The sequence below is a fragment of the Hyperolius riggenbachi genome, chromosome 9 (assembly GCF_040937935.1).
Source record: "Hyperolius riggenbachi isolate aHypRig1 chromosome 9, aHypRig1.pri, whole genome shotgun sequence".
In the NCBI taxonomy this organism is placed as follows: domain Eukaryota; kingdom Metazoa; phylum Chordata; class Amphibia; order Anura; family Hyperoliidae; genus Hyperolius; species Hyperolius riggenbachi.
This window is the reverse complement of record NC_090654.1, coordinates 275,691,061-275,709,954: the sequence shown is the minus strand read 5'-3', so window position 1 is coordinate 275,709,954 and position 18,894 is coordinate 275,691,061. Positions and strand designations below refer to the sequence as shown.

At 43.9% G+C, this 18,894-nt stretch overlaps 1 protein-coding gene across 1 annotated transcript in view; it reads left to right on the top strand.

Annotated features, from left to right (window-relative positions):
• TNFAIP2 (TNF alpha induced protein 2) overlaps nucleotides 1–18,596 on the top strand; it is a 137,990-nt gene extending 119,394 nt beyond the window's left edge. Inside the window, exons 6-12 of the mRNA XM_068254617.1 lie at nucleotides 1,351–1,451; nucleotides 2,848–2,946; nucleotides 3,999–4,125; nucleotides 4,920–5,042; nucleotides 6,759–6,914; nucleotides 10,688–10,809; nucleotides 15,667–18,596. Of these exons, the coding sequence (XP_068110718.1) occupies nucleotides 1,351–1,451; nucleotides 2,848–2,946; nucleotides 3,999–4,125; nucleotides 4,920–5,042; nucleotides 6,759–6,914; nucleotides 10,688–10,809; nucleotides 15,667–15,811 (873 nt within the window). The 3' untranslated portion in view covers nucleotides 15,812–18,596. The remainder of the gene's footprint in view (nucleotides 1–1,350; nucleotides 1,452–2,847; nucleotides 2,947–3,998; nucleotides 4,126–4,919; nucleotides 5,043–6,758; nucleotides 6,915–10,687; nucleotides 10,810–15,666) is intronic.
• Nucleotides 18,597–18,894: the final 298 nt, after the last annotated feature.

Below are 18,894 nucleotides of genomic sequence, written 5' to 3'. Positions count from 1 at the left end.
CAGTAAGTAGTAGAAATCTGACAGAGGCAACAGGTTTTGGACTAGCCCATCTCTTCATAGGGGATTCTTAGTAAGGCTTTTATTCTTTATAAAGATATTCCCTAAAGGATTTATACAAAAATGCTGGCCGACTTCCCTGCTCTCTGTACAGTTTTTTGGCAGTTGGACAGAGCAACTGCCATTCACTAAGTGCTTTTGAAAATAAATAAATCCCTGAGAATCCCCTATGAAGAGATGGACTGGTCCAAAACCTGTCGCTTCTGTCAGATTTCTACTACCTACTGTAAGTGACAGCAACATAGGAGAAAAGTAATTTATGGCTCATTTTACTCAGGAAAAATGTACTTCTTATTTGTATATGTTTGCACATATTTAAAATGTTTTGCTATAGTGCCCCTTTAAATATTTCATATTTACAGTTCCGGTTTAAATAAAGGTTACTGTGGCTTAGCAGCTATATTGGTGGTTTTTCAGGACAATGGTCACAGAGGAATACAGAATACCTAGGAACACTGAATATACTTTTACCTTCCTAAAACCATGAGGTATTTGCAATAATTCAGCTGTAAGTGTGTAACTGTGGTTACCCACAATGCGTAACTGCTGGATATGCAAATTGTCTCTTTATGGAGTCATGCTTACATCCAGAACTGCTGGTGTATAGCGAGCCTAGAGCTCTTAAATGTTAGAGCCACATCAACCCAATGCGTGTGTAAGAAGCCTGCAATTTAAAGACTATAGGGTGGACAGTAATTGAGAATATACTGCACATGCGCGTGGTGACGCGCCTCACAGTGACTTAGGGAGCAAGAGAGAAAAGGTTCCTGCTGCGCAAAATGTGATGGGCAGCAAAAGCGGTCATTGTACCGGTGTGTCTAGTAAGACACATGTCGGCGTAGTGGAAGCTGGTCCTTAAAGTAAACCTTTTATTGGTGGAGCAAGAGGATTTATACTTACCTGGGGCTTCTTCCAGCCCCCCGTAGTCCCCTAGCTCCATTGGTGTCCATCCAGTCTCCTTCCGTCCTCCCGCTGTCAGCCCTGGTAGTCAGTGACTACTGCGCATGTGCGGCCTGGCCCTGCCCCTCCTCGATCGTGCTCCCGTAGTCACCTAAAGCTTGTAACTACGTAGGCACAGAGAGCTCCCAACCATCAAGGAGCAGTAGACCCCGACTGCCTCAGTCTGAGACTTTACCGGTGCGGAGAGCGGAAGAATGGAGGGGACCGAACACTGAGGAAACCCAAGATAAGTATAAATACTTTGTTGTGATTGTCTAAGGTACGTTTTAAGCTACTGCTGAGTCCTGGTATAGGAATTAGGAATAACAATTCAATCCGTCCCTATATTTCCAGTGTTACGATGGCGGGCTGAAGAGCGCAGCTGAGATCAAGCCGGAATTGGTGGAACGGCTGGCCCCGCTCCTGGCAGAAGAACTGGAGAAGTTGCTGAGGAGGTAACTCATTCCTGTGTTATCCCAGGGGCTACTTCCTGTGTTATCCCAGGGGCTACTTCCTGTGTTATCCTAGGGGCTACTTCCTGTGTTATCCTAGGGGCTACTTCCTGCGTTATTCTTGGGTCTACTTCCTGCGTTATCCTAGGGGTTACTTCCTGCGTTATCCTAGGGGCTACTACTTGTGTTATCCTAGGGGCTACTTCCTGCATTATTCTAGGGGATACTTCCTGTGTTATCCTAGGGGCTACTTCCTGTGTTATCCTAGGGACTACTTCCTGCGTTATTCTAGGGGCTACTTCCTGCGTTATTCTAGGGGCTACTTCCTGCATTATCCTAGGGGCTACTACTTGTGTTATCCTAGGGGGTACTCCCTGTTATCCTAAGGGCTACTTCCTGCATTATTCTAGGGGCTACTTCCTGTGTTGTCCTAGGGGCTACTTCCTCTGTTATCCTAGGGGCTACTTCCTCTGTTATCCTAGGGGCTACTTCCTGTTATCCTAGGGGCTACTTCCTGTGTTACCATAGAGGCTACTTCCTGCCTTATCCTTGGTACTACTTACTTATATCAGGGCCCTGAGACGCAAACATCATCCCATGAATTAACTGTTTAATTTGAGTCAGTTTTCCCATCTATTCCATAGCTAAGGTGAGAGACACACAAGTGACATAATTCATGAGCTTGGCGCATTAGAGCCATAGAGAGGTATAAAAAGCTGTAGGCTCGGTTCACACTTGGGCAATCACTGCGGTGGTGGGTGATGGCGCATGCGCTGTCACCCTCTGCAGAGACAGTGTTCATACATTTCCATCGCATCAGATATCAGTCATAATGGCATTGCTAATGTCATGTCCGACTTCTGTCTTTACGTTCTGACACTGCAACGATCTGTAAGTACAGAACGGACATGCTGGCACATGTCTGAACGGATCCTACGTCTAACAGATCTGTTCCGTGACATGTCTGTTTCTCTGCTGCAGTCTGTTCCATGAACCAGATTATTTCTGGTCTAGTGTAGACCAGCCCTTATAACAATAATGATCTGTAATAATAATTTCTAAACCGTCCACTGTATGTCTGTATGCCCTTCACACGGCCCTCTCCTGCACTGCCCTGATTAGCTGTGGTGCTGTGTCCATCCGACCTGCACACGCCCTTTCCTGCCCCACTGTTATTGGTCGTGACACTGTTGGTCCGCCCAGCACACACCCCCTCCTGTCCTACTGTAATTGGCCACAGGGCTGGTTGCATGGTGTGCTCATGCAGCAGGACGTCCAGAGACATGGCACATGCACTTCTGCAGCGTAGCACGCCACCAGCTAGTAATATTAATATTCCCTTATTAGCCAGGATTTCTACGAGTGAAGCTTGGTAACTGATCATTTCCTCTCTTTTCAGATTTAAAAGGCTATTGGGAGAATTTTTGGAGAAAAACAAGACGCAGGCTTCATATCAAGCAATCTGTATCGCCAACCTAAACTGCTGCCAGCACTTCAGGTATGAACCAATATCTGTGCGCTTGTCTGCCTCCTGTCTGCCTGTATTATTCGTCACAGGTTACCATATGTTTATGTGACTATGGGCTCGATTCACTAAGACAAATGACATGCCTTATCAGAGTTAACATGCCTTATCAGAGTTAACACACCTTATATGAGTTAACATGCCTTATCAGAGTGGCATAGCGAGCGTTATGAACTTATGCCTGCTAATTGGCAATGACAAGAGCTCCACTCGTCCTGCCCTGAGCCCCTGCGGGTCCAATCACTTTAACCACCCTGGCGTTCTGATTAAATCGCCAGGGTGGCTGCGGGAGGGTTTTTTTTAAATAAAAAAAAAAACTATTTCATGCAGCCAACTGAAAGTTGGCTGCATGAAAGCCCACTAGAGGGCGCTCCGGAGGCGATCTTCCGATCGCCTCCGGCGCCCAGAATAAACAAGGAAGGCCGCAATGAGCGGCCTTCCTTGTTTTGCTTACATCGTCGCCATAGCGACGAGCGGAGTGACGTCATCGACGTCAGCCGACGTCCTGACGTCAGCCGCCTCCGATCCAGCCCTTAGCGCTGGCCGGAACTTTTTGTTCCGGCTACGCTGGGCTCAGGCGGCTGGGGGGACCCTCTTTCGCCGCTGCTCGCGGCGAATCGCCGCAGAGCGGCGGCGATCAGGCAGCACACGCGGCTGGCAAAGTGCTGGCTGCGTGTGCTGCTTTTTATTTCATCAGGATCGGCCCAGCAGGGCCTGAGCGGCAGCCTCTGGCGGTGTTGGACGAGCTGAGCTCGTCCAGACCGCTCAGCAGGTTAAAGGACATTATCCCCGCACTTTGATTGGCCCAATAGGCTGCCTGTCAAGTTCCCTGTCAAGTGACAGGCAGCCTATTGGGCCAATCATGATAAGGCGTGTTAACTCTGATAAGGCATGCTATTTGTCCTAGTGAATCAAGCCCACTGTATTCTGCTACATCATACTGTCTTATGTTACATTATACTGTATATCTTACTGTGCTGTATTATATCACACTACATTACATATTATTCATTTTTTTATCCTAGGGAATTTGTTACTCACACGGACAGGAAGTTTACGGCAAGCAGAAGGCAGGAGCTGATGTCCATTGTGAAGGAGCTGGAGGATGCCATGTACGAGTCTATGCTCCAGGACCTCTTTATAGACTTGAAGGTAAGTAAAATCTATGCACTACGGTCTGTCTGAAATGTGGTATTAAAGGAAGAAAATAATATTTCAGCTGGTTTCCATCTTTACTGTTTCTCTGTGATGCCATAAGTGACATCACTTCTGCCCTTCTCTTTGTTTTTTTTTCAACCCAGCTCAGTGTTAATTTTCCCTCCCTACTGCCACAGTTTACTGTCCCTCCCAAAGCAAACATCACCCATCCAACAGGCTTACTTTACTGTGTAAACTCTTCAAAGGAGGGGGGGTTGCAACTACCTTCTGGTCATAGTGTCCGCATCTTATCTGTAGGAAGCTTTCTGTTATTTGTATGCAGAGATGAAATTGTTACTGTTGCCAAGAACAAAAAAAAAAACTTTCCCCTGGCACTGCACAGTTTCAGTTAGGCAAAGGCACCGAGGTAAAAAGAGAAAAAAATTGCACTTTTTTGGGGGGAATTTTGTATTTTTGGATGTGAAAAAATTGTTAGTACAACTAAAGCATAAATGAAACAAAAAACATGACAGCAGGGCTAGTGCTGCGACTTTGGCACTGCCTGGCTGTCTTTACTGCCACAAGAACTGTTTCTTTGACACTTCTAAACACGGCACTGCTCCAGCTGCTGGTTGATTAGAGATACCACTGACATTAGGTTGTGCTTACCTACCATGCTCTGCAAAATAGCCATCCTGGGAGGTAGGAAAGGCAGGGCAATGTTGAATTCGCAGCACTAGCCCTCCAATCAAGCTTCTTTTATTTATTTTGCTTGTGGACTCATCTTTTCTCCATATTCTTCCCCACAGTCTCTGTTCAGGAGGATGTCCCAAGGAGGCAATCCCTTCAGTTACCAAACCATGAAGGAAATCATGAAAATTACAGGGGAATTCGTTTCACGTTTCAAAACATTGTGTACTCCCTGCCACAAGGTAAGGATCGATCTATTCCTGTCCCCCTGCTAGAATCCTGACAGCCTTATTGCATACACCTATAACTACAGTTATCTGTTCGCTTACCACACTGCATCAAAAAACGAAACTGGACCCCCGACTAGGATGTCCACAATCAGAGATCGGACCACTGAGGCCTACAGCTGCTACAAATCCACACTGGCAGTTGTACATAAAAGTGACATTATTTCCTGTCACCCCAAGAAGCTAGGTGGTAGACCGGAAGCAGGGTTTCTGTTAGTAAGGCTGCTCTTTAGTTGCAGCCTGTGGCTGTTATGTTGGAAGCCCAACCCTAAATAGCATAAGTCCCACCTCCTGTGATTTCTACCCATACCTCCCAACTTATTGAGATGAGAAAGAGGGACACTAAAGCCACGCCCCTGGTCACACCCCTAGTCACGCATACCATAAAGATTTAATGAGAAAAATATGTTGTTTTATAGTTCAAATCACACTGGTCCTTTCTATCCTGGGGTATTTTCCTTCATATTAACGTTTGAAAATAAGAAATATATCAATTTAAAAGATGGGAATAAAGTTTAGAGTAAATTAAACACATTTTTTTTTAGTAGAGAAATACATATATTTACATAGAAAGAGGGACAAAGTCCTGAAAGAGGGACACATGGGAAGGAAAGAGGGACAGAGAGACAGGGCTCCCAAAAAGGGACTGTCCCTCCAAAAGAGGGACAGTTGGGAGCTATGGTCTACCTCTTATCTTATTTGGGTAGACAGAAGTTGACATTAGTATTGTTTGCAACTGCCAGTGTGGATGGGAGTAGCACTAGGCCGAAATCTGGACATCCTAGGTAGGAGCCTCCAAAAACCCAATTTAGCTTTGTGGTGTAAACAGATAACTATAGTTACCTACATATGTAGAGTTATCCTATAGTGAAAACACAGTCTCATTTTGTTACCCTACACTCAATCCGGTAATACTGAAGTAGCTTTGTATAACCTAAAGTACTCAGAAATGTCATTAATGCAATATTTTTCCAGCACAGTTCCTGACCAGGCCCTTTGCCTGCTTTGCCTGACAAGACATCTCTACTTTCCTCACACCCCCATCACACCCCTAGTCATGCATACCATAGAGATTTCATAAGGAAAATATGTAGTTTTACAATTCAACCCACACTGGCCCTTTCTATACTGGTTCATTTTTCTTCACATTAACACTTGGGAATAAGAAATATATCAATTTAAAGGATGGGAATTAAGTTTAGGGTCAAGTAAGCACATTTTTCAGTAGAAAAAAACATGAGGGAAAAAGAGACAGAGAGATTTTTTTCCCAAAGAGGGACTGTCCCTCCAAAAGTGGGACAGTTGGGAGCTATGCATCTAACAAGCATTACTTCACTTCATTGGTTGACAGATGGAAGAGACCACATAAAGGGGGGGGGGGGGGGGGGGATTGTTGCCAACATTAGTATCTCAGTTATCCACAGCAGATTGTTCTGCAAGGCAAGGCAAGGGTCCTAAAAGGTCCTGGTGTACAATTTTACCATTAGTGTTTCCCGCTGAGATCCTATTCCTTCCAGATTAGTGGTCGCAGCCAAATTGCCGTGAGAGGGAGTGGCTGTTGGCCTATAAGGTTTCCTCAACTAGACCGGCACCCAAAGCTGTGCATTCTCTTTAGTTTAGTAAAAAAGTGATAGTTTACTTACTGGAGGTTTATCTTTTTATTTCTTGCAGGACTTGATATTAAAAATCCACTTTTATCTGGTCAAAGAGCACTTGACCCGAATCCTGAAGAAGAAGGTCAGCCAAAAGAACGTGCAGCAGCTGCAGACTCTGGCCAATCAGATCAAGGAGAACGCAGCGCTCATTAACGACTTCTTCACCTTCCATGTAAGCGTAACCTCCCATCTATCACTAAACTGAGAAATGGTTTATCAGTTATATATGTTAGAGATTTAAAGAGAAGCTCCAACCTAGAAGTGAACTTCATCCCAATCAGTAGCTGATACCCCCTTTTACATGAGAAATCTTTTCCTTTTCACAATCGGATTATCAGGGGGCGCTGTATGGCTGATATTGTGGTGAAACCCCTCCCACAAGAAGCTCTGCGTACCGAGGTACTCCTGGCAGTTTCCTGTCTGTGAACCTTGTTGCATTGTGGGAAATAGCTGTTTACAGCTGATTCCAACTGCCAAAAAAAGCATGCAGCAGCTACATCACCTGCCAACAGTAAAAATGTCACCATGCGATAATTGTCAGAATGTAAATCAGGGATTTAAAAGATTTTACAATGGGCAAACACTGACTTAATCATTCATAATTATTGTAAAAATGAAGCACTTTTTTTATTACATTTTTACCTTAAACAACATTATTACCTTAAACTGCAGTATAGTAAAACAACCACAAGATGTCACTGTGTGTAAAATGTGATGATCTTTATGGGATTGTTATTTCCTGTGTTCCTCTCTGTTCTAAGTAAGCGGGATTTCCTGATGGTGGTGTATGATACATCTCTGCATCTATACTGAATCTATACCCACTACTTGATATACAGAGCCTCATGACATATACTGCATTGTTGCTCTATAAATAATGGATAATAATGCCTTATTTATTTCCTTTTAAACAATGCACATTGCCTGGCTATCCTGTTGCTCCTCTGCCTCTAATATTTTTAGCTACGACCCCTGAACAAGCATGCAGCAGATCAGGTGTTTCTGACTGACGTCAGACTGGATTAGCTGTATGCTTGTTTTGGGTGTGTGATTCAGACACTACTGCAGCCAAAGAGATCAGCAGGACAGCCAGGCAACTAGTATTGTTTAAAAGGAAATGAATATGGCAGCTTCCATATCCCTCTTACTTCAGATGTCCTTTCAGACCTCCTTTTTATCTGGAACATAATCTACGTGCCACATGCAGTGAGGGATGTGATTAGAGGTAGAACAATCTAGGCAATTCCCGTACGCTTTAAACGTAGAATTGTCCTAGTAAGAAAAGAACCAGCTTTAAAGCAAACCTAAAAGTGAAAATAACCTTATCATATAATGAATTGTATGTGTAGTAGCGCTAAGAAATAGAACATTAGGAGCAAGGAAAAGAGTTGCATATCGTTTTCCAGTATAGGAAGAGTAAAAAACTTCAGCTATCTATGCAAAATAACTTCTCTGAGCTATTCAACCCACTGGGTCGAATTCAGTCCTGTTTTCTGAAGCACCAAGAAACAGTGAGAGACAGCTTGAGATAAGGTGTTACTGCAGGAAAGTTCGAAGGGTCATTATTTCTGCCTTGTTTTATAGCTTAAAAGACAGTGTGGTTTTAAAACTAACTCAGGGCCGGTGCACACCAAAAAGCGCTAGTGTAATCGCAAATGCTCAGCTCCTTTCGAAGTGATTTTTCAGAGCGATTCTAGGCATGCGCCTAGCGATTTTTCTAATCATGCCTAGCGATTTTTGGAGCGTTTCGGTGTAGTGTTTTTTAATTTTTTTTTTTTACAGTAGAGCTGAAACTGAACAGCTTCTGTAACAAAAACACTTGGAAAAAACGCTCTGTTCTAGCACTTTTCAGAGCGATTTTCCACTTTCCTATACTTAACATTGAGGCTCAATCGCATCAGAAAAGCACGGCTATCGTTTGCATTTATGATAAAATCACATCGCTCTGGTTTGATCCATCCCAATTGATATATATAAGCCGAGCACTTTTCAAAGCGCAAATCAGGTTTGTTGGTTCTTTTCTTACTAGGACAATACTACGTTTTTATGGATAAGTTGAACCTGGCTGTTTATGTAGTAGAACCAGACATCAACATGCATTTAATAAGTCCAATCAAAGCCGCTTCTGTCTGGTCCTCCCAGCGGAAACAGGATCCGTTGTTGTGCTTTGGAAATTGCAACCATTTCCACTCCGCCTACTTACTTCCAAATAGTTCCTGACCTAGCGATTCTAGAGGGAGGCCTCCGCACCAGATCCTCCGCACTCATGTTTATATTCCACATTCCTCAGGGCCAGGTTCTCAGATCTATAGTGTTGGGACTGGAAAAGGGCGATTTCTCATCAGCTGCAGAAGCCCTAGACCTGCAAAAACACACCAAGTCCTTCAGCTTTATCTTTCTGAACAAATACCACCGATTATTTTACTTGAGCGCCTACGCTTCCCGCCCAAAACTCACATTTCTGTTATGTTTGAATCAGACGTCGGAGATTTATACATTAGCGAGAATATCTTGGATATCTGAAAGGCGAGATTTCCGTACAGGAACTAGGCCTCCACCTTAATGAAGCCAGACTCGATAGAGCCGATTTAGCTGGAATTCAATGACCCCGATACAGTAGAATCTTGTTACTGTAAACTGATAAAATTCTGGCTATAGGAAATCCAGTGTCCAGGTTCTGACCATGCGCCTGTATGAATATACAATGTATGAGAAATCCTCACCTCACACTTGCTTTTCCCTCTACATTCCTCACCCTTCCCTTGCTTCTCCCTCTACATTCCTCACCCTTCCCTTGCTTCTCCCTCTATGTTCCTCACCCTTCCCTTGCTTCTCCCTCTACATTCCTCACCCTTTATTTGGTGCTCCCTCTACGCTCCTCACGCTTCCTTCTAACTCTACATTCCTCACCCTTCCCATGCTTCTCCCTTTAGGTTCCTTACCCCGCAATTGCTTCTCCCTCTACGCTCCTCACCCTTCCTTCTCCCTCTATGTTCCTCCCACTTCCCTTGCTTCTCCCTTTACATTCCTCACCCCTCAATTGCTTCTCTCTTTACGTTCCTTACCCTTCAGTTGCTTCTCCCTCTACGCTCCTCACTCTTCCTTCTCCCTCTATGTTCTTCACCCTTCCGTTACTTCCCCCTCTTCTTTCGTCCCCCTTCCCTTGCTTCTCACTTTATGTTCCTCACCCTTCCCTTGCTTCCCCCTCTTCTTTCCTAACCCTTCTCTTGCTTCCCCCTCTTCTTTCCTAACCCTTCCCTTGCTTCTCACTTTATGTTCCTCACCCTTCCCTTGCTTCTCCCTCTACGTTCCTCACCCTTTATTTGCTGCTCCCTATACGCTCCTCACCCTTCCTTCTCCCTCTACGCTCCTCACCCTTCCTTCTCCCTCTACGCTCCTCACCCTTCCTTCCCCCTCTTCTTTCCTCACCCTTCCCTTGCTTCTCCCTCTACGTTCCTCACCCTTTATTTGCTGCTCCCTCTACGCTCCTCACCCTTCCTTCTCCCTCTACACACCTCACCCTTCCTTCTCCCTCTATGTTCCTTACCCTTCCTTCTCCCTCTACGCTCCTCACCCTTCCTTCCCCCTCTTCTTTCTTCACCCTTCCCTTGCTTCTCCCTCTACGTTCCTCACCCTTCCTTCTCCCTCTATGTTCCTCACCCTTCCTTCTCCCTCTATGTTCCTCACCCTTCCCTTCCTTCTCCCTCTACGTTCCTCACCCTTCCTTTGCTTCCCCCTCAGCGTTCCTCACCCTTCCCTTGCTTCTCCCACTACAACCCTCACCCTTCCCTTGCGTCTTCTTTTCTACCTTTTCATTTCCTCCTGTTAATCCTTCTACTTATTCTTCTCCTTCTCATGGGTCTGCTTCCTCATCTATTACATTTTCTACTTCCTTTCCTTCTTTTTTTCTGAGGTTAAATGTCCCCCATGTTATGTCATCTGCAGGGTTCAGAGGAGGAGCACCTGATGGCGGTATTACCTAAGATAGCGGAGATCATCAGACTGCAGGATCTGAGCGCCGTGCAGCTGGAAGTGGCCACTATGGTTGCAGCCTATCCAGATATTCGGTAAGAACACAATGGACCTGATGAAGTAAACAGTGCTGACTGCGATCGGGAACTCATCCTAATTACAGGTCCACTACATAAACCAGGCTGTGCATGCACTGTGATGGCACATCTGGCACTTACTATGGGATTCCCAGAATGGTGATGACTAAGATATTTGTCCGTGAATACCCACAATGCATCACTCCTGAATATGCAAATGTTTCTGCATATTCAGTAGTGAAGCATTGTGGGTAACCACAGTTGCACACTTAGGGCCCTTTTCCACTAGCAGTCGCTAGTGTTCACGCTGAACGCTAGCGATTGCGATTCAGCAAATGTAAAAAATTTTGCGGCGATTTCCCGACGTTTGCGATCACGATTTTGCTATGCTATGCACTGCATCGCGGCAAAAATCGTTGCGCGGTCGCGATTGAGTAAAAAACGAATCGCGGTAGTGGAAATTACCTACCGCGATTCCTATGTTAAAAAGCAAACTGTAGCGATTTTAAAATCACTAGCAGTTTGCGGTGTTGCGATTAAGCAATCGCAAACGCTCTAGTGGAAAAGGGCCCTTAAAGCTGAATCAACACAAATACCTTCTGTTTTAAGAAGGCAAATTACACTGTGCATTGCTTTTTAGTAGGAGGACTTCTCTGTCTCTTTAAAGAGAAACCGTAACCAAGAATTGAACTTCATTCGAATCGGTAGCTGATATCCCCTTTCCCATCAGAAATCTATTCCTATTCACAAACTGATCATCAGGGAGCGCTGTATAGCTGATATTGGGCTTGATTCACAAAGCGGTGCTAACTGTTAGCACGCCTGTGAAAACCCCCTTAGCACGTCTAAACAAGCTTTTCGCGCATAAAAGTTTACGCGCGCAAAACTTTATGCTCGTAAAACTTTACGCGCGTACTGCACAGAGCGCAGGGCGCTCCGCGCGAAGTGCCCATTAAAGCTATCTGATTGAGAAATCCGGTGCTAACCTACTTAGCACCCTGGTTAGCGCGTCTAAAGACTTTAGACGTGCTAAGTAGATTAGCACCGCTTTGTGAATCAAGCCCATTGTGGTGAAACCCCTCCCACAGTGTGATGTCAGGACCATGGTTTTGACATCACACTGTGGGAGCCTTGTTGCATTGTGGGAAATAGCAACTGTTTACAGCTGTTTCCATCTGCCAAAAAAAACAAGCAGCATCTCCTTCCACTGACATCACCTGCCAGCAGTAAAAATGTCACCATGTGATAAATGTCAGAATGTTAATCAGGGAGAGGTAAGATTTTACAATGGGCAAACACTGACAATCATTTATACATAATTATTGTAAAAATGAAGCACTTTTTAATTACATTATTTTCACTGGAGTTTCTCTTTAAGTCCCCTATACTTTCCCAGTGGTTTTGAGTCACCCTGAGCTGTTTGGGTATTCTGGTCTATATTGGTATGAAACCCCCCCCCCCCCCCCCCCCCCCCCCCTCACAATGAGGCTTAGTTTATGCTATTTAGCTATGCAGCTGTCTGCCTCAGAGCATTCTGGGAGACCAGGTGTTTCTGCTTACTCCGGAACACGCAACAATCAAACATTCCGCAAAGATCACCTGACGAGACCGAAGAAGTCGCCACCTGTGATACATTTAAGAATGTAAATCAGGGAATGGAACTTTCCTGCAGTAAAAACCTTATCTCCAGTCTCTCACTGTTTCTTGACTGTTTAAAGGGAACCAGAGACGAAGCACCCCCATGTATTTTACCATATATATCAATGGGAAGATGACAGTAAACACCTACTCTGCTCTCTGTTTCATTCTTCTCTGCTAAATCTGCCTGTTATCAGCCCTGATAAGAATCCCTGACTGAGCATTCAGTCTAGCTTTCACCAGAATGAGTATAGCTGAGTCAGTCTTCTGTGATGTCTTTTCAAGCCCAAGTCTGCCCCCTTGTGACTCTGCTTTGCTGCTTCGAGGGTAAATAGCAGGAACTCAGAGCCACAAGGGGGCAGGCTTGGGCTTGAAAAGACATCACAGAAGACTGACTCAGCTATAATCATTCTGATGAAAACGAGACTGAATGCTCAGTCCGGGATTCTTATCAGAGCCGATTACAGGCAGATTTAGCAGAGAAGAATGAAACAGAGAGCAGAGTAGGTGTTTTCTCTAATGTCCCCACTGATATATATGGTAAAATACATGAGGGTGCTTCATCTCTGGTTCTCTTTTAGTGCTTCAGAAAACAGGACTGTATTCCACTCATTGGGTAGAATAACTCAGAAAAGCTCTTTTGCATAGCATATTAACTCTTCCTGTACTGGAAAACAATATGAGACCCTTTTCCTTGCTACTAATGTTCTATATCTTAGCTGTACTACACATACAATTCATTATCTCATAAGTTTATTTTCGCTACAGGTTTGCTTTAAGTCTTTATTCCCAGTGACCAATCTAACATCCATCACATTTCACAAATTAAACTAGGCTAGATGTGAAAATGCAGAGAGCTTCTTTAGCAGCTGCTGACGCAGTGACATTCCTGTAATATTTCTCATTAGCCTCTCCGCTGTAACAATAAAACCGCTCTGAGTTTTTCCAGGCGGATAAATGAACCGTCCCCTTTGCTTCCAGGAAATGGAGAAATTCTTGAAACTTTTGCAGGAATCTCAGTTCTCCGGGAATGCAGATCCCCCCCGGAGTGGTTGTGAGTCATGCGTTGGATGCGTCCCGGAGGTTCAGATGTTCCTCTGGAACGAATCTCGCTCTTGGCACGCTCCGGCGTTATATATATACACTCCAGAAATTCCCGGGGAAAAAAGTACCCAGACTCCACCCAGGCTGATATGCTAAAACCGAACGATCTGGAAGACACGTCACGCTTCTAAACTACTGTTGTGTCTCTTCAAGCTGATGGGAAGTGAAAAAAAAGCACAAAAAAACAAGCACAGGAGAGGGAAGGCTCTGGGTTCTACAGAACCTTCCCGGTCTTGTCCTGGTCCCCTTGTCCCACCGCTAGTCTGGTAGCAGTCTTCGACCGATCGGTCAAATGAACGCTCTGCCACCGCAGGAGGTTTTGGGAGCCCGAGTGCTCCCGAAGACGGTCGACTTCATGCCGCTCCTGTGCTAGCTTGTACTCCCCCATGTGCAGTATGGAGCCTCCCGTCTTTGGGAGCACTCTGGCCTCCAAAGCCTCCTGCGAGGACAGAAAGCTTTATTCGGCTGATCGGTTGGATACTCCTACCGGGGAGCCAGCGCTGGAACGAGGGGACCGTGAGAGGAGCGGGAAGACTCTATAGGACCCAGAGCCTTTTCTCTGCTTAGGTGAGTATCTGGTTGTTTGTTTATTTTTGCTTCCCATTAGTTTTCAGAGCTTCCTGGGGCCTAGTGCATAAAACTGAGGAAGGGAAGAGCCATATCCAGCGAGAAATCTCAACCAAATTAGATTCAAAGTTGTACCCCTAAGGACGGCACAAAAAAAACCAAAGTTTTTTTCCAGATCAGGTATCATTTTGGTGGCCTTAAAGGGAACTAAACCCTTGGGAAAAAAATGAGTTTCACATACCTGCCCCCTGCAGCCATCCTGTGCCCCCGACGTCACTCCTGGTCCCCCGGCGGCTGCTAGTTTGTTTTTGCCGACTCGGAGTAGGCAGGTCGCCACGCATGTCATTGCACGTGTTACCGCAGCAACAGGACGCTATAGTGGGTGTCAACACGTATCTTTGTATGTGTTGGCACCCGCTATAGCGTCCTGTTGCCGCGGTAACGGGTGTAATGACACGCGTGGCGACCCGCTGACTCAGAGTCGGCAAAAACAAAACTTGCTGCCGGCGGGGGACCAGGGGATCCAGGAGTGACGTCGGGGGCACAGGATGGCTGCAGGGGGCTGGTAAAAGCCCCAGGTATGAGAAACTCATTTTTTTCCCCTAGGGTTTAGTTCCCTTTAAAGAGAAACATTACTGAATGTAAATTAATAATTGAAGTTGCTTATATTTTACAATATAAATGTATAAATGACTTCATCGTTGTTTGCCCATTGCCAAAAAATTCCTCACCCTAATTTACATTCTTACATTTATCACAGGTGGCTACATTGTTTCTGCTGAACACGTTGCAGCTAGTTTACTATCCGTACAGACAGAATAACAGTTTAACTGCACATACTGGAGGTAGCAGAGATAATCACATGCTGCAGCTAGTTTGCTATGAGTATAGGCACAGAGTAACAGCTTAAACTGTACATACTGGGGGTGGCAGATATCAGTACACTTTGCAGCTAGTTTACTATCAATACAGGCACAGAGTAATAGCTTATACTGTACATACTGGAGACAGCAGAGATAAGCACATGCTGCGGCTAGTTTACTATCAATACAGACACAGAATAACAGTTTATACTGCACATACTGGAGGTAGCAGAGATAAGCACATGCTGCGGCTAGTTTACTATCAATACAGACACAGAATAACAGCTTATACTGCACATACTGGAGGTAGCAGAGATAATCACGTGCTGCAGCTAGTTTACTAGCAGTACACAGAGAATAACAGTTTAACTGCACATACTGGAGGTAGCAGAAATAAGCACATGCTGCGGCTAGTTTACTATGAGTACAGGCACAGAGTAACAGCTTAAACTGTACATACTGGGGGTGGCAGATATCAGTACACTCTGCAGCTAGTTTACTATCAATACAGGCACAGAGTAATAGCTTATACTGTACATACTGGAGACAGCAGAGATCAGCACACACTGCAGCTAGTTTACTATCAATACAGGCACAGAGCATTATTTTATACTGTACACACCCGAGGAAGCAGAAATCTTCCATCTTCTTTAGAGTTTGTTTTGCAATATAGTAACCCTACAATTTTTCTTCTCATTCGCAGGAACAAGCAGATTGAAGCCATCCTGTACATTAAGGGCAACCTAAGCAGAAGTGAAACAAAATCCATTTTAAAGATCGCCGATGCCGTTGATCGAGACCCCAACAAGCAGAAAACAAAACTGTTTGAGTTGATTAAAAGCTATTAAATATCTGGACCAATCAGGAACGAGTTGCAAACTGAAGAAGCAAGATCAAGTTTGCTAGTTTACATGTCCGACAGGTCCATGTTGGATTTAGCTGATTTTTTTTCTACACTCCGGAAATGTTAAAAGGGCAACTAAGCTATCAGATGGGCTGGCCATTCAAGCTGAGGGCGGAGTCTTTTGGTGCATACTATTCACAGCGAGGGGTGACCTTCACTCATTGGCCCTCAAAGAAAACTTGACAACAGTTAAAGGATACCCGAAGTGACATGTGACATGATGAGATAGACATGTGTATGTACAGTGCCAAGCACACTAATAACTATGCTGTGTTCCTTTTTTTTTCTTTCTCTGCCTGAAAGAGTTAAACATCAGGTATGAAAGTGGCTGGCTCAGTCCTGACTCAGACAGGAAGTGAATACAATGTGACCCTCACTGATAAGAAATTCCAACTATAAAACATTTTCCTAGCAGAAAATGGCTTCTGAGAGCAAGAAAGGGATAAAGGTCAATAATTTTAGCTCTGGCATACTTCAATGAATACGTCATTGAGCAAAAACAATTAAACAGTTAAAACTTGAAAAGTAGATTTAAACATAGAATAAAACTGTGGAATATCTTAAACAGTCATTTTTAGGAGAAGGAAGATAGATACAATTGTTTATTTCATTTGTTTATTTTTGCTTCAGGTGTCCTTTAAGGTTGGCATACACTATACAATATTTTTAATGGATTAGACGTTAGATCTGATAAAAACATAGAATCTATAGAAAATCTATTAAAATGATGGCGTTCATGAATATTTATCGGACATGCCTGTTGTTTCTACGATTAACACAGGCACGGTTGCGGGGAGTCCGCAGGTGGAAGCAGTACAAGAGCGAAAATTGCATAGCTTTGTACGGTATCGGTACAAAGCTAACCGCTGCACAATCTGTATTAAGGTGGCCATACACGCTAAGATTGCCATCCAGTGTTGAAAACAGATCACTTCCTCTGTGATCGATTCGATTAAAGAGGGATCGAATCGCCCCCATACACACAGATTTTCATTAGATTCCACCATGAATTCTATTAGAAATCTATTCGAGGCGTGTATGGCCTGCCCTGCTTTGGGCAAAAAAAATCTGCTGAAATCTTATTATCTGATGATCTACGTTAAATTGTATAGTGTATACCTAACATATCTGCACGTGACGCAGGTTCAAAAGGCGCCCAAACGGTATCATTTTGAGCGAAGAATCGCCCGAGTGATCACGGAAAAGCCATCAGAAATAAAATGTCGTAACACATTGGATATTTCACCATCAACAATCAAACTGTACTTCCTATCCTTCACAACCGATTATAAAAAACTTTTTTTTTTTCTGATCAATTAAATTGTCGAACAATCATATTTATAATTGTTTGCAGTCAGTTTTATGACAATCTGATCGCTTGGGCTGAAAATTGTATGTTTAGTGGGAACCTAAAAACTGCCGCCCCTTTGAAGAGGAGAAAACAATAGATTTCAACAGCTCAAAACAAACACACCATATGTGTCCTACATTAAAGTGGAGCTGAACTCTTGTACAGGAGAGAAGTCAAAGCTAGAGAAATGCACCCTGTGTGTATTTAGAGAGTTTAGCCTGTCTAATTCCCCCTCATCTGTGACTAATCACAAGTTGTTGTTTGATCTCTCAGCTGTGTCAGCTGGCTGCCCCGGCAGAGAGCTAATTAGTAAACACAGGGTGCTTTCGTGAAATCCGGAAGTGGACACACTGCAAATTTATTGCAAGCTTTGTATCTGCTGTAACAAGGAAAAGGTTATTATGCTGTGGCTTGTCTTTTAGCAAGCTCAGATCCGCTTTAGTCTTACAATAGATGCTTATTGGGGGACAAATGGAACATAATGGGGGACAAAATAATCCAGCGCACAGCTGACTTCCTCCTCACCCATCCTACAGAAGAAAATGGGAAATTTTCACTCCATGTGACTTCCATCCAATGAATGAAGAATATGAAGCTGCCTAGTGCACCTACCATCTCAGATAAGCTAAAGTGCTTAGTAGAAATGGTCAGTGATTGATATACAAATAATTCCGGCTTGCATACAAATTGTATGCAATCGGCCCATTCCTACAGACTTGATGAGTATTTGATATTGCGTTGTACAGACATGATTAGCACATGTCGCATTGTACCAGACATGGGGACGTTCTCAGAGCTTTGTGAACATCAATAAAAACCATGTCACATGAAAACATTTTCTGTTTAAGTTTAAACATATTTTTTGTATTTTCTTCTTGTTGTTTTTTTATGTTTGTACAGTATTTTTATTGTTATTGTAATTATTATTTTTTCTACATGAAAGACATTATTATCACTGATTTATGTTGTAATAAATAAAGTGATTGTGTGATGTATCGCTAACTGTGTAGTCATTGCTATTGCAAGAGGCGCTAGTGACTGTTCATATCTTGTGCTTAAAGGATACCCGAGGTGACATGTGACATAATGAGATAGACATGTGTATGTACAGTGCCTAGCACACAAATAACTAGGCTGTGTTCCTTTTTTTCTTTCTCTGCCTGAAAGAGTTAAATATCAGGTATGTAAGTGGCTGACTCGGTCCTGACTCAGACAGGAAGTGACTACAGTGTGACCCTCACTGATAAGACATTCCAACTATAAAACACTTTCCTAGCAGAAAATGGCTTTTGAGGGCAAGAAAGAGATAAAAAGGGGAATTTCTTATCAGTGAGGGTCACACTGTAGTCACTTCCTGTCTGAGTCAGGACTGGGTCAGCCACTTACATACCCGATATTTAACTCTTTCAGGCAGAGAAAGAAAAAAAGGAACACAGCATAGTTATTTGTGTGCTAGGCACTGTACATACACATGTCTCTCATCATGTCACATGTCATTTCGGGTATCCTTTAAAGCAAACCTGAAGTGAAAATAAATGTATAATGATTGGTATGTGTAGTACGCATAAGGAATAGGGCCAACATCTTCCACAGCGCTGTACTGAGTATATTGTCTTGTCAGAGGGGCCCACAATCTAATCCCTACCATAGTCATATGTTTATACTGTGAAGTACAT